General features: G+C 45.0%; 1 protein-coding gene across 19 annotated transcripts in view; it reads right to left on the bottom strand.

Annotated features, from left to right (window-relative positions):
* Cadps (calcium dependent secretion activator) overlaps positions 1-15,219 on the bottom strand; it is a 437,227-nt gene that overhangs the window by 219,722 nt on the left and 202,286 nt on the right. For all 19 annotated transcript variants that reach the window (XM_041663140.1, XM_041663146.1, XM_041663141.1 and 16 more), the window contains exon 6: positions 13,826-13,947. In XM_041663140.1, coding sequence (XP_041519074.1) covers positions 13,826-13,947 — 122 coding nt within the window. The remainder of the gene's footprint in view (positions 1-13,825; positions 13,948-15,219) is intronic.

Below are 15,219 nucleotides of genomic sequence, written 5' to 3'. Positions count from 1 at the left end.
AAGAGGTGGAGGAAGAGATTGGTGGCAACCGTGGCTATAAACATCCAGAAGACGAGCAAGGTGCTATTCGGTGCAGACTGCTCAGTACTTGGTGTTATGCTTACAAGAACAGTGAGTACAGGCCAGTGTGGCCACTCTGCCCCAAAGATTTTGAATCTGTTCCCTTCATTCCTCTGTCACTGTGGTTACTGCCACTGTCACTTGATGACAACCACGGGCTGCTAGAATGAAGTTTTAAGCAGGTGAATCCAGTATGGATATTCTTAAACCAAATGCAAACTTATTCCTGTGACCCCTGACCCTGGGAGTCCAGTTCTGGCCAGTCTTATTGCTTCATATTTCTCTGCATTTCCTCACTGCAGTGTAGCCAAGCTGGCTTTTCTTCTGCCCCTCCAAATCCCAAACTCCGTTTGATGGCCCGTTTGCTGACTGTATGATTTTTCTCTTCCTACCACGTGTTGCTGAATATTTGTTTAGCTACGCAAAGATGTGTTGTATTTGTTTAACCATGTAGAGGTCTGGTGTGTTTGTTTCATGATGTAAAGGTATGTTGCTATTGTACCTTGCCTGTCTAAGGCACCTGATTGGTCTAGTAAAAAGCTGAACATCCAATAGCAAGGGAGAGGTATAGGTGGGCCTTCTGGGCAGGGAGAGGAAGGAGGAGGAAGTATTTAGGCTCAGGGAAGAAAGCAAAAGAGACACCAGGGAGATGTCAGGGACCAGCCAGCCAGATTTGGAGGAAGTGGGAAAGTAGGACATGAAGAAAGAAAGAAAGAAAGAAAGAAAGAAAGAAAGAAAAGTAAAAAGCCCCAAGGTAAAACATAGGTGAATAGAAACATGTTAAATTAAAAGGGCTAGTGGGATAAGCCTAAGCTAAGGCCAAGCATTCATAGCTAATACTAGGTCTCTGAGTCTTTACTTGGGAGCTTGCTGGCGGCTCAAAGAAAAATCGCAACTGCACCCACGCTGTCCTCATCGCTGATCTCTCCTTGTGTTATCCTGACTTCAATAGTTACAACTCTGGCCTCCTTTCTCACTCCCTAAATTCAGACGGTTTCTCTATGCCTTTGCAAGTCTCCCCAAGTCTTTGCTTCATACCGCACTTGTGTTTTGGCTACATGGCCAAATACGGCTAAAGATGAGAATTTGTGTCCTCAAACAAATTTCTGCGGATATAAGAGTAGAATAAAATGATCAACAATGTAAGTATTCCAATTCAATCATTAAAATGGTCAAATGTAATTTTTTTTACTAGTTCTGACGTGCATAGGCATGTGCACTTTTCTTTGCTGTGTGTGCACGTGTGTGTGTGTTGACGTATAAATACATGCGGAGGCCCAGTGGTCAGATCTAGGTGGTTTTCTCAATCTATCTCCACATTATCATCATCATCATCATCATCATCATCATCATCATCATCATTATCATTATTTTGAGACACTATCTCTTACTGAACTTGGAGCTTGCTGATTGGCTAGAATGGCTAGCCAATGAGTCCCAGGGATCTTTCTGTCTCTGTCACTCCAGCTCTCAGAGGACAGGCTTGCTCTCCAGTGCTTGTTTTTTGTTTGTTTGTTTTGAGTGAATACTGGTAAATGAACTTAGGTTTCCTGGCTATTCAGCAAGAACTTAATCAGATGAGTTATATCCCCAGGCCCTGAAATGTAAACATTAACATCACAGCGTAGATACAATACATTTGTTTAGCATGGTAAGCTGAATATTCCCATGGTGTCTCTATGGCAGACAGAAAAAGAAGTTTACTTGGATGTGGGGTTGGTGCAGAAATGACACGGTTTCATCCAGTTTTGGAAATTTCTGACCCCTGTGTCGATGGGAAGTTAAGTTTTTCTCCTTTCTAGATAGGAACAGATGGCGGTGAGCCTTCTACCACTGTGACGGATGAACACAGAATTGTCTAATGGGTGTACAAAAGGTAGATCTGGGATAACATCTAATCTTTACTTTTCTTTCCGGTGTTATTTAAATTTGATTAAGATTTCTTTGCTGAACATGGATGTGATCATCTTCCTAACATTATCAAACTAACATACTCTTTTACCTAACTACTAATTTATCACAAAACAGTCTCATAAATCATTGCAAATATTAATCTTGATAATACATATCTAGATATAGTAATAATTTTATAAGCTAAAAGAAACCGTGAAGTAAGCACAGGATATTTTGACCCCAATAAGAATTTGAGTGCTTCTCTGTATTTGAGCATGAATATTGAGATACTAACATTAATCAGAATGATATGTCTTCTTTATGGGTATTATCCTGTTAGTGGTTATATTATAACTAATGGTTTTTCTGTATGATTACATGACACCTGAGCTTGTACTAGCTCAGAGAAGACCTTGAAACAACATTTGATTATCAGATCTTCCAAAGATAAGACAAAGTCACAACTACACGGTCAAAGTCTAACTCTGGTATACCTGCACTCAAGTTTCTCTCTCTATTGCATGTCCCATAGGATTGATTAATAGGTACCCTAATGGCAGGACTTTTGCCTTTGCCCCCTCATTCTCTGTGCCACCTTTAGGATATGATATATGATATAAAACCTAACCCCCAGATGCAGTGGGTAGCTGAGGCAAGGACCAGCTGAGTGGACAAAGGAGCATCTGCTGAAGGGCAGCAGCATGTACCCCTCTTCCACAGTCCAATTCATGCCCTGAGTCACCATCCTGGGGGAGTCAGCACACAGTAGACTCATGGCGTGAGTCCTGATCACAGATGGCCACAGGCCATCAGCCAGCTCTTCCTGAGGCTTCTATTTTCAAGGGTTGGGATGACTGAGATGGTTCTGCTTTGGGATCTCTTTAAACAGGAAGTAATAAGGGGAGAGACACATTTTCTAGGGTCCCATGTTGTGCTATGTTTGGCTAACAGAACATCACTCAATGTTTCCCTTACTTGGAAACAGGATGCATGTGTCGGCGCAGCAGAGAGGAGAGAAGGTGGTGGCCCTGGCAGGGTGGGATTGAGAGGTCAGGCTGCAGGGTCAGAATGGGAGATCAGAGGATTATCAGACTGGGAGAGCACATCAGAAAACCACACTGGGGGATCACAGTGGGAAATCCTACTGTAAGATTAGGCCCCTCCACCTAATTCTTTTCTACTGAGGCCTCAAATCTTGATGCAGCAGACTTATTATACTCTGTATAAAGTAAAAGCAAGCGTTCCCTTTGAAATTTTTCTTTCTCTATTCAGGGAACAGATTTCCGAAACAATAAAAACTTGATTAGATTGCCCCCCCCGTAGCTAAGTGTCATGATTATTCTTAGATTTTCAGATTTAGTTTGTGTTGCATCTGGTTGTTCTTTGGTGTGTGTGTATGTATGTGCACAAGTGTGTATGTGTATGTGCACGAGTGTGTGTGCATATGTGCATAAGTGTGTGTATGTGCATGAGTGTGTGTGTATGTGCATGAGTGTGTGTGTATGTGCATGAGTGTGTGTGTATGTGCATGAGTGTGTGTATATGTGCATGAATGTATGTGTGTATGTGCATGAATGTATGTGTGTATGTGCATGAGTGTGTGTGTATGTGAATGAGTGTGTGTGTATGTGAATGTGTGTGTATGTGCATGAGTGTGTGTGTATGTGAATGAGTGTGTGTGTATGTGCATGAGTGTGTGTGTATGTGCATGAATGTATGTGTGTGCGTGTGTATGTGCACACATGCAAGTACGTGCTCGTGTATATAAGTATCCCTTTCTTGAAAAGTGATGCTTGGCTGAGTCCGATCAGTCTTGTAATCGCAACTACTTGGTAAACAGAGATTGGAGGCTCTCAAGTTCAAGACTGACTGTGGCCTCAGAGTGGAATCTAAGGACGGATAGAGCTACTTGATGAGAAGCTGTCTTAGCCAAGAAAGTAGCTCAGGGGTAGAGCAGCTCTGAGCATGTGCAAGGCCCTGGTTTTCACCCTCAGTACTGAGAACAGCAACAATGAGACTCCCTCTATTGACTAAACACCCCATCACCCAAGCACAGAGGTTTTGGTTAAATGTGTTTACTTTTTAGCCTTTTCTGTTCTTGTGGAGGGTGAGCATTCATCTAAGTGCTAAAATTGACGCCTGTTAGTCTAATGGTCACTGGTCCTCAGAAGAGAGTGTCTGTCCAGCCCATCACATCATCTTTTCCCACATGCTATCAAGGCTTCATTCTCTTATCAGTCAAGATTTATTGACCATGTTTCCATGCTAGGTATTGTACAAAGGCATCCTCACACACAGATTTTCTAGGTACAAAGAGTTTACATATACACCACTCTAGACAGGAAAACCAGAGGGTATTTGGTTGAGAGACCAAAGATCTCTTCTTCTTTAGTGACCTTCTTTAGTGACACCTCCTGAAGTCTGTGTGGTTTGCCTTCCTATCCTGCGTCCACCTACTGTGGTAAAGCTGGACATTTTATATGCTGATACAAGGTGCTTTGCTTAGTTATTATGTTCAAGGCCTTACCAGCCAGCCACTTGTGCCAGTGCTATGGGTCTCAGGAATTGAGTTTCAGACGGATTCCACAGCTCACCTAATACAACAATGTTAGGAGCAAAAGTGGGACCAGGACCAAGCGGATTTTTCCAGCAGAACATTGCTGTTGCGCCAGAGCTGAAGATTTATCAACTAAGACTGCCTGGGCTCCAAGTACTCTGAGCTGGAAGCAAGAAAATGGAGTGAGAGTCTTTAAGGTCTTCCCAGGGCACTCTGAAGATCTAAGGATTGAAGCATGGAAGGCCCAGGACTCTCAAACACTTAGAGTACTGGCATGAGCCGTGATATTCTGGTTTCCTTAGAGACTCCACTTTTATCAACATCAGGCGAGGTCTAGACCACAGCACAGGCAAACAAATCAAAGCAGCAGCTTAGGAATGCATGGACAGAACCAGCTTGGTGGCTGAATTCTAAGCTCTTTCCCACTGGCTCTGATCAGAAGGACGGTGGTAAGTGGAAGGGTGAAGACCCACTCCTGGGAGTGTGGGACTCCAAGCAAGACCCAAGGGGTTGTAACTGTAAGACACGGGAATATGTTGCACCCTGGACTCCTCTTGCCTTTGAGAAACCACTCTTGTGCCATTGGATCAAGCCCCACCCTAGGAGTCCCCACTCTACTGGAAGAGCCCCCCTGTTCCAAGGCTGCTCACATCTCCTTGCTTTTCAGAGGTGTCTGGAGGACTGGGTAATGTCACTTGATTTCTCCCGAGCCTCTGTTTCTATTTCATGGGAGGGAACTGATTTCTTATGTGTGTACCCATGTTCAGGAGTGTGTGTTCACCTGTGTTACTGTGCACATGCATTCATGCGTGTGTTTGAGTGTAGAGGTCAAAGATCATTCTCAGGTGTGGTTCCTCAGGAGCCGTCACCTTAATTTTTGAGACAGGGTTTATGGATGGGACCTGACGCTTGTCAATTAGGCAGGCAGTGAACCCTGGGGATTTTGCTGTGACTACCTTCCCGGCTCTGGAACTACATCTGGGCACTACTGTGTCCTACTTTTTACACGAATGTTGGAGAATGAACTTGAGTTCTTGCAGCAAGTCCATTTCAAGTGGAACCATCTCCCCAGCCCATGGATTTAGTATAATCTTGGGGTACTTAGTGAATGCATGGTGGGATTTTTGGCTAGCACTACTTCCTGCAATAGGCTGATGCTTGCCCCTTTCACAGATTAGCCTGATGGTATCGGTTTCAACAATCCCACAGATAGGTTGCACGCCTGTCCAGTTTGGAGAAATGGAGGAAAAGAGAGGAACATCTACTTGCCTGAGGCTACTCAGCTGGTGAATGGTGAAGGCAGGATTTAAGGTTGGGTCTGTCTGTTGACCAGATGGCACCTCCTACTTTTATGCCTGGTACTGGTTTTAAAGGAATGGTGGAGCATTTGTGACTGTCATGGTTTCCAAGAGGGTGGCCCCGTCACATTTAGGGCTCTCTCAGGGCGGGCAGAGCGCCTTATGGTATCTCCTGTTCATCTTTGAAGACCAAAACCGTGCTGATGCGCATGTGTTGAGTTCACCTGCCGGAGGCACTGACCAGGAAACCTGCACGGTGTGAGTGGCAGTCGGAGCACCACTGTTCAAACAGCTGAATCCGTGGAAAGGAAAAGGAGAAGAACCTTTTATAGTTTTTCTAAAGGCTCAATCCTGTTTGAAATGCCTCAGTATTTCAGGAAGGCCAGGTAGAAAAGATAGTGAGAAGCACCATTTCATGTTTGGTGTTGGCCCAGCTATTTATTATCAGGGACCATTTTGACTAACTCAAAGAACCTCAGTGAGTCTCAGTATTCCCATCAACAAATGGGCACAGCAGTATCTTGTAGTTCTTAGCCCAGCACCTAGTCAGTAGAATGGGCTAAATCAAAGTTAATGGTTACTGTTTTAGACCTAGGCCGCCTTCTGCTCCCATTTCCCCTTCCTTCCTTGAGTAGCATTAAAGCCAAGATTGTAAGAGTAAACTAATGTCTGTGGAATTGCCAGTATCTAAAGACTATTGATTAATTTTCGTGAATGTAGTGAGACACAGTGAGTTAGGCTGTTAGCCCAAGGTTACATATGTGAGGAAGGAATTTGGTTCTGTGACCCCCGACTCCGGGTTCCTACCCATGACATCAGCATGCCGCTCCATTTACCACTGACTCTATACCAAGTGGCTCTTGTCTTATTACTAATACGGGGTTAGAGCAGCATTTCTCAACCTGGGGGTCTTGACTCCCTCGGGGGTCAAATGACCCTTCACAGGGGTTACCGAAGACGGTCGGAAAACGGGTATTTACATTATGATTCATAACAGCAGCAAAATTCCAGCTATGAAGTAGCAATGAAAACAGTTCTACAGTTGGGGATTCACTACAACATGAAGCACTGTATTAAAGGGGTGCAGCCTTGGGAAGGGTGAGAACCACTGGGTTAGAGCTTCTGGCCTGAATCTCACGGTTACAGGTAAATAGCCTCACAGCATTCCTGCCCATTCTGTTTCTGGTTATTAAATAACAAAAATTTATAAAGTGCTTCCTCAGTTTCCCATCAACTCACTATTACAGTGTTCAAGAAATTGGAGCTTGCACGGATGTTTTATTCGTAATTGGAGGTTGTTTCAACATCTGACTGCCACATCCAGCCCCTTCCTGCCCACTCAGTCTTAGGCGTAGGTCCTATTAACTGCCTCATACTCCTCCCCATGACTCTCTCCTCAGCCGGATGAGAGAATTGAAGAGTAGCTGAGGTGGAAGGGGTCTGAAACACTGCTTATCAGGGCTTGGAGAAGCTAGGAAGTGTGGCGTCACGTTGATGATTGACAGCTTGGGTAATTGCTGATGGGATTAGAGGCAGAACTTAGAGTCCCCTGCCCAAGGCCTGCTCTCAGTACACAATCCTTCCCCCATCTTTAGTGCCATTGGCCATTTCCCCAGTTGGCTAACCTTGCCCTTCCAGCTGACATACAAACTGCTCTTCTGCTACCCTCTGGGCCCCTGGCTTGGGCTCTGCCTTGAGAGTCAGGGCAGTGTCTGAGAATCCTGAATTTGGTGGTTATCATTTTACTGCTTCTACACTCACATGGCTTCTGGGATTCTGCAGAATAAATTTCAAGGTTAATGTTGTCTTTTACCGTTTGTGATTTGATTAACTCTGAGAAAAAAAACCGAGAGAAACGGTGCCTGAATTTCCACTACACAGCATCTTCCATCTAAATGCCTTCAAGACTGTGCAGGAGGGGGCGTGGAGGCAGCAGGAAGGGAAGGAATTGGTCTCAGGAGACCTTGTCTTTTTCCACGTGTGGGTTCAAGTCCTAAAAAGCCACGGTGGCTCCCGGACAATTCGTCGTTCCATCCCAGCACATGCTTCCCCATTTGCTCTGCTGCAAGGTTCTACAACTCCAAAGGTCAACTCTTACGGCACCCACTTTGGCAGAAATGGTAACTTCCAGAAACACTTAGGTCTTCCCTCTGACTATCAGACTACTGAAACAAGGGTTCCTAAGATATTAGAATTTTCCTGGGAATCTCATGCTGGGAGAGGAGAAAGGAGGAAGCCTAGTTCCAGCCAGAAACGGAGGCTATTCCCCAGGGAAAGAGTTCACACAATTCTGATATGTCAGAGCATTTTGCAGAGAATGCAACCCAGGAAATGGCGAGGACTGCTTATTTATCCATAACCCTGGCCCTCATATTAGCAAGGCATATTGGGGGTCATTAAGTCTCTTTGTCTCTCTGCCCAGTGTACCCACACTGAATACATCTTTCCCTCTCCTTTTTGCTGTTTGATTGTCATATTGAGGTCAGGTGGCTGAACACACCTTGTTAGGGCTGCCAGGATACAAGCTCTGGCCCTAACAACTTTGGTAACGTTAGGACCCTCCACTTTCACACCAATGCGTGGCCAGCAGTGTGTGCTTACTATGTGTATGCAAACTAACATCGCTGTGATTCTAAATTTACTCTGATTTTTTTCAGATGTTCTAGGTTTTAAGATAGCAACCCAATCTTCTGCTCCCTGGCCTAAAACCTCCCCATGGCTTTGCCAGAGCCTTAGAATAAGCTTGTGGTTCAGAAAGCCCCAAGATGTCTGGCCTTGCTGTGTTCTTTGGACTTTCCTTAGGGATGTTTATTGGCTAATACCTAGTGGCACTGTTTTCCTTTCTGCTGACTACTTCTGGTCTCAAAGCCTTTGCACTTGCTCTTTCCTCTTCCTGGGACATTTTCCCCACGACTTTCTTCCTTCCTCGTCCTTTGGACATTAGTGTGAACATTGTACACATCAAGGGCATCACTGGGGATCTGAGTCACCTGTACTCTCACGACTCCACTATGGTGTTCGTTACCGAGGCCCTTTATCAGGATGTTTGCACGAAGTCCCAAAGCTGGGTATATGCCCTTTGCCGCTGTAGTGCCAGCCCTAGCTGGACAGATGGGCAGAGTCCACAGAAGAAAGATAGACACCTATCCCCACCCTCAGCCTCTTTTCACATTCAACTGTGGGAAGGGGAAAAGTTACTCTGCTTCCACGTAAGCCATTCCCAGGCTCTGGACACAGGAAACATTTGGTTAAAATGAGAAGGGACGTGTCGCCGCGGAGAAAATGATACACGAGGCCAATGATGGGAAGAAGCAAGCTGCTCTGTCGCGGGCTAATTGTGCTGGTGACTCAGCAGAGCTCCCTCTCTTTGCATAAGCTGGTCACGAGCCCGACTCTTCTACTCTGCTATTGCTACAGAGAGCATATTTCACAGGAGAAAAATGGACCAAAAGTCACTGCGCTTTCTCTTTTATTTCTGAACACAGCAGACTGACCGACTGGGTGCCACTGGAAAAGGATTAGTGCTATGGCAAGGGTTCTCAGCCAAGACACTTTACCTACCCAGTCTCTTGGATGCACAGGGGAGGATCTGACTGTGATTTCTGATCCACAGCAACAATGGGATCTACCCTCCGTGGCCTGTCGTGGCCAGTGGACTTGCCAAGTGGAATCTTGAGTTTTATGCAGAGGAGTGTAGCTTCAGGTAAGTGAGAGAAATACGGGGCTCTTATTCAAATGTTCTCCTGCAGAAACATTATTTAAAGGCCCCGGTGTTTAACCTTCCCAAATTGTGAGAGCAGAAACATTCACAGTCACTCCCATGAAGGAGTGACTTTGGACAATATCACCCACTCAGGGGTGCTTGCCAGCTTGCAAGCACCTAGACCTCTCTAGACCTCCACATTTGTTCCTGTCGGCGGGATCACCCTTTATCCTGTGTTATTATGCACACAATGCATTTTCTTTAAGTTAATTCAGCCTTGAAATACTAACATATTTCTCCAAAAAGGGAAACCCATTTCCCTGTTGGCAAAAAAACCCAGTAGCAGTAGCCATGAAGAAGAGTAGCTGCAGGGAGTCTGAGCAGAGTGACCGCCAACTGCTCCCGTCTGCTGCAGGAGGAGCCCAGTCTGGGGCCTGAGGAGGTGCCAAAGGCTATTGAGCACCAAATTAAAACAAAAACCCTCCTTGTTCTGACCAGAGGAATGGGCAGGTGAAGATGTGGAAATGGAGAAACTGCTTTCTATTTGACTTGATGTCGTTCAGTGCTATACTTAGGTAATACCTAAAGATCTGTTGCTATTCCTGGAGATTAGAAGAAAACCTGAAAAATATCACCCACGGCGTCGATGGCTAACAGCTCTGTCCCAAAGAAGATGAACAAATACAGCCAGGGTCCTAGAACCACAGACTCTTCCTTCTTTATTTACACAAGGACTCCAGTTCTTTCTTTTCCCACACTCCAGGTTTCCCTGCCAGAAGCAGAAACAGTGCGTTGCAAATGGAGACACAATGATTCCTGGTGAGCACAGCTCCCTGCAGCTTTGGAGCACATACTGGTGGCTCACCACCTTAAAGACCCAGAGGAGGAAGACAGAGCTGAATGGATATGTGGCATGCTCAAAAATAATCCACATGCAGCAAATATGTAGATAAACTGAAGAGCAAGTAGGGGCCACAACTGAGCTGTGAACTTAAAAGTTGGCCCCACCACATTCATAACGATGGACACAGATCACGTGGATTACACAATGGATCCGATCTGACCTTGCTGAGAAAGGTACTCTGGTTGCAAGGGAAAGAATACAATTAATAAAAAGAAGTGGCAGAGATCACAAAGTCCCAGTGACTATGGCTGAGCGATATAGATCAGGGTTTCCAACGACTTTTCAGAGGTATCAGTTCAAATAAATTTGGAGCATGATTTTACTTAAAAACTGTTAGATAGATTTATTTGCCACTGGGCTCTTCAGAGATCTAAAATGTCTATGAACAATGAGAAGTTCACCAGGAGACATAACATCTCCAGTTTCCCAAACATACTTGACTATGCTACTCCAGTCCCTGGTTCTGTTTTTCTTGAGTCTACTGTAGAGAGATCACATTGTTGGGTAAACCGAGTGATATCCTTCTGAACTTGTAACTATACTTGAATAAAAAAGACAAACGACAAATTCCTTGTAAATATGTGATAACCAAGGTGCACTGTGTGGCTACTGGCTGATATTTAGTAGCTGCAAAGGTAGACTCTGTGAGTAACAAAACGGGCTTGAATGGGATTTTGGTTTGGGAACATGTACATGGGACACGGGCCACAGCAGGCTGGAAGAAAACAAGATTCAAAAGTTCCGGTAGGAATAGGGTTACCTTAGGGAAAGTTACCAGGTAACTTTTAAGGTAACCAAAATCAAATGCCAGAAATAGCACAGAGAAAAGCAGTGGGGAAAATAGCAAGTGGAGGAGAAGAATTAAAATCCTCAAAGTAACAAAATGATGGAGAAGATCCCAAGTCCAAATGAAAGAGGCAGGACGAAGGGAGAGCCACACAGACAAGCCCAGGTATCTTCCCGGGTTAAAGCAGACAGAAACAGAGGAAACCTATCTATCTGCCCCGAACTATGATGAAGGAGAAGATAAAGAAGATCTCCAGAGAAAGAAGCGCACATTCGGAAGAGGACAAGGGCAAGATGAAAGGAGGCTGTATCAGAGGGATAAAGAAAGGGACAGGAAGCACATGGACAGCGCTCAGATCTGGGTGCTTGGCTTCAGCACTGTAGACAGGCTACCTCAAGTCGTAACCCCCCTTCCCTTCACATGGCAGACATCACAAGGTGATTATGACATACCCTGTCCCTCCTGGATACACATTTATCTTGAGATCCTCCACACAGCACACTATGTAACTCTTAAGCATTTGATGGACTTGAGCCTGGTTCTGAAGCCTGCGTGCTGCATGCATTAAACAAATCAGCAAACCCTCCGTGAGGGTTTTGTAATAATCTCTGACGAACGGGGACTCAAAGGAGCATCCTCTGCCACAAGAGCACATTTTGACCTGAAGAGTTTATGTGCGTGGATGGCATGACCTCCACAGATGTGAGCAGGTACGCTCTTTCAGGCACACCTAACACATTGAAAATGCTTCTTCTCTATTAACAGCAAGGCGCAACGACATTGATAAAGATCAGGACACTTGAGGAAAAATTGGCTTTCAGCCACAGTCATCAGGTGGAACAAGGATTAAGGGGGGGGGGCGAGGACATAGGACAAGTGACATTGACCTCTATTTCCTCCTAAATGTTCATTAGCTCCCCCAGCCCCAACACACATACTTCTGGACCTCTGAGGCATTGCTGTTCATACAAAGAACCACTTGGAGGAACACGATACCTTCGGCTCTTCTCCAGCCTGAGAAACACTCAGTGATTCCTTTGAACTATTTTGTTTGAACATCCTGATGAGTTTTTCATGTTCTTCCAAACAGCTCCTGATGCTCTGGGGTAGAGGAGCTGGGGTGGGGGTGGGGGTTATCTTTTGATGACTCTTAAGGATTAATGCCAGCCACATTTATCTACACAGGCATGATGGAGATTGGGAAAGGAAAATCAAAGCCGTGCTTCTCACCCCCTCTCTCTGGGAGGCTTGGGAAGTCTCTTTACCCAAACGGATAAATCTGCACTGCTACTGGTCATTGCCCCAGCATCCTAATTCATCCACAGCCTGACCTTGGGCCCATCTACTGCAGCCAGTCAAAGATGCTTTCCCAATGCATCTCCAGCATCTTTCCCACCACCACCCTTCCTCTCGCCCAGCTTAGGAAACTCCTTGGTCCACAATCCCCAGCCCCAATGGACCATTCTATACATTCCTCTTTGCCAAAGAAATTGTCAACTAAGAACTGTCCATGAGCTGTTCATTTCTTTGGGTGCTTTATAACATTAAAGCAGATAACTCAGGTACCCCCAAAATTATCTGTTCAGGAGCTGGTTCAGGTCTCCCAAGCACCTCCTCTCAAGCTCCCTTTTCCTCTATTTCTATTTGTCTATAAGTACCCATGGGTATTGGTTCCGACCTCCTCTACCCATTGATGCTCGAGTCTTCATATCAAATCACAGAGTGCTAATGACCTATTTATATCCTTGCATGGGCTCTGGATCACCACTAGGTCACAGGTTCCTAGTACTAAGTGCTCTGGAAACAGTTGTACTGCAACAATATTCTTTTTATTTTTTTATCTTATTTATTTATTTGTTTATTTTGAGAGAGGGTTTCTCTATGTGATCCTGGCTGTCCTGGAACTTGGATTAAAGGCATGTGACACCACACCAGGCCAAACAATATTCTTTCCTCTTTGGTCAAAAATGTTCAATCCACAGTTGGTTGAATTTAAAGATCTAGAAACCACAGATGAGGCAGGCTGACTGCATTTATAAATATACATTTGTGATGTCCCCACTAAACCGTGAGCACTGTCAGGCTCACAGTGGCCACTTTTCCTTCTTCTATGCCACAGCACCTTGTACACACTCCACCCAGTCACCTGTGGCTAAAAGCTTCAGAAATGCGACCCTTGCTTCAGATTCCCTTTTTAACTTTGAATTAACTAGGATCCTTGTCATAGCTGCCAAATAAAAATGGTGTCAAGGCTGTGGATGTCCCTCAGCTGGAAGAATGCCTGCCTACTATGTATGGAGTTCTGAGTTCAACCCCCGGAACTTCACAAACCAGAAATGGTGGCATACACCTGGGACACCAACCCTGGGGAAGTGAAAGGAGGAAGAAAATAAGCCCAGGGCCATCCTTGACTACATGGGGGGTGAGGGTTAGCCTGGGCTACATGGGGGAGGTTGAGTATGAGAATTTTTTTTTTTTTAAATAGAGTCACATCGACTGGTTTGATAAAGAAGATGTGTGTTTCCTAGTCTCTTCTGGGAAAACAGGCCTTCATTTTGGAGTTGGCACAAACCAAACCAATGGCGACAAACTCGGTGAGATTAACCATAGAGAAACTACTCACGTTGGCTTTGAAGCCTCAGCTTGATCCGTCTGTAGTTTTTCCCCTCCCTCCACCTCCATGGTGCAGTACACGATGCGATTTGGAGCCAAGGATTTAAGGCCTTGAACTTCCATGATCACCACCTGAAGACAGAATCATATAAGAAGGATTTAACACCAACGCCAACGGTAGCATCGAAGAGGTAGCATTGCCCACAGGAAGAGAAAGAGACAAGAAGCTAAAAAGCCAACAGGGAGGCCACAGCTTGGGCTGGGCTTTACTGATTACTCAGATTTAGGGGTCTTCTAGGGAGAAGATGTAACTGCTTACAATGGAGCCTTTTGCCTTCTGGGTGGAACAATGTGGTTCATCCATTCCCTCTGCTGCAGTGTGAATTGAGTGAGGGACCTGCAGATGCTAAGTAGCCATTACACTTGAGATAGACCCTTCAGTCCACCCTCCCTCCCTCTCCTCCTCCATTCCTCCCCTCCTCCCTTCTTTCTTCTGCTCCTTTTCCTTTTTTTATCTGTCTGTTTCTATACTTATCTGTGTCTGTTTTTTCTTCTGAACCTTCTCCCTTTTTCTTTCTTTCTTTTATCTTAACGGGTCTCAGGCTAATCTTACACTTGCTGTGTAGCCTAGGTCTTGAATTTAGAATTCCGCTCCTCTGCTGGAGCAGTGAGGATTATGGGTCTGGTTCAGTGTTTACCCTGCCAGGGAGTCTCAGCAAGATTTGCTAATTCAGATGCTCTTAAGGTCAGACAGGTAAGGTGAACTGGGCTACTCTTCACGTTAAACAAATAGAAAAAGAAGGCTTTGTCCCACATTTTCTTTAAAAATATTCTAGCTGGTGGTACCACATACCTTTAATCCCAGCACTCAGGAGGCAGAGGCAAGCAGGATCTCTGTGAGTTTGAGGCCAGCCTGGTCTACAAGAGCTAGTTCCAGGACAGGCTCCAAAGCTACAGAGAAATCCTGTCTCGAAAAACAAACAAATTCTAGCCTTTTAGGTCAGCACTTGGTAGAAACACAGTTTATGCTTTAACCTTTCTCTTGATAGCAAGATAAGCAACAAGGAAGAACTAGAGGTCAGCCAGGGTCACCAGCTTTCACACCACAGCGTGGGCAGGAAGTGGCAGAGATTATGACAACTTGGAGAGCATAGGCTCTGTCCACAAGGATCACTGCCACTTGTCTGTCCCCAGTTCAATGACCAGACACACTGCTTTGTCCTGCTAGAAAAGAGAAGTCTGATCATAAAACATTACGATCAGAAATTTGATTTTTAAATGCTGACAATCTGAATAAAGAGGAATAAAATGTGCCAACTCTATGCATACTACTTTCAGAGTTATTTATGATCATTGTATGCCAAGGCGGTTGAACCAGAACCCCAATAAACATGCAGCTTTATA

This window comes from Microtus oregoni, unplaced genomic scaffold, assembly GCF_018167655.1.
Source record: "Microtus oregoni isolate MIOR12 unplaced genomic scaffold, Mior012 000013F_ref0000133, whole genome shotgun sequence".
NCBI classification, from domain to species: domain Eukaryota; kingdom Metazoa; phylum Chordata; class Mammalia; order Rodentia; family Cricetidae; genus Microtus; species Microtus oregoni.
The sequence above is the reverse complement of the archived record's forward strand: the minus strand, read 5'-3'. Positions and strand labels throughout refer to the sequence as shown.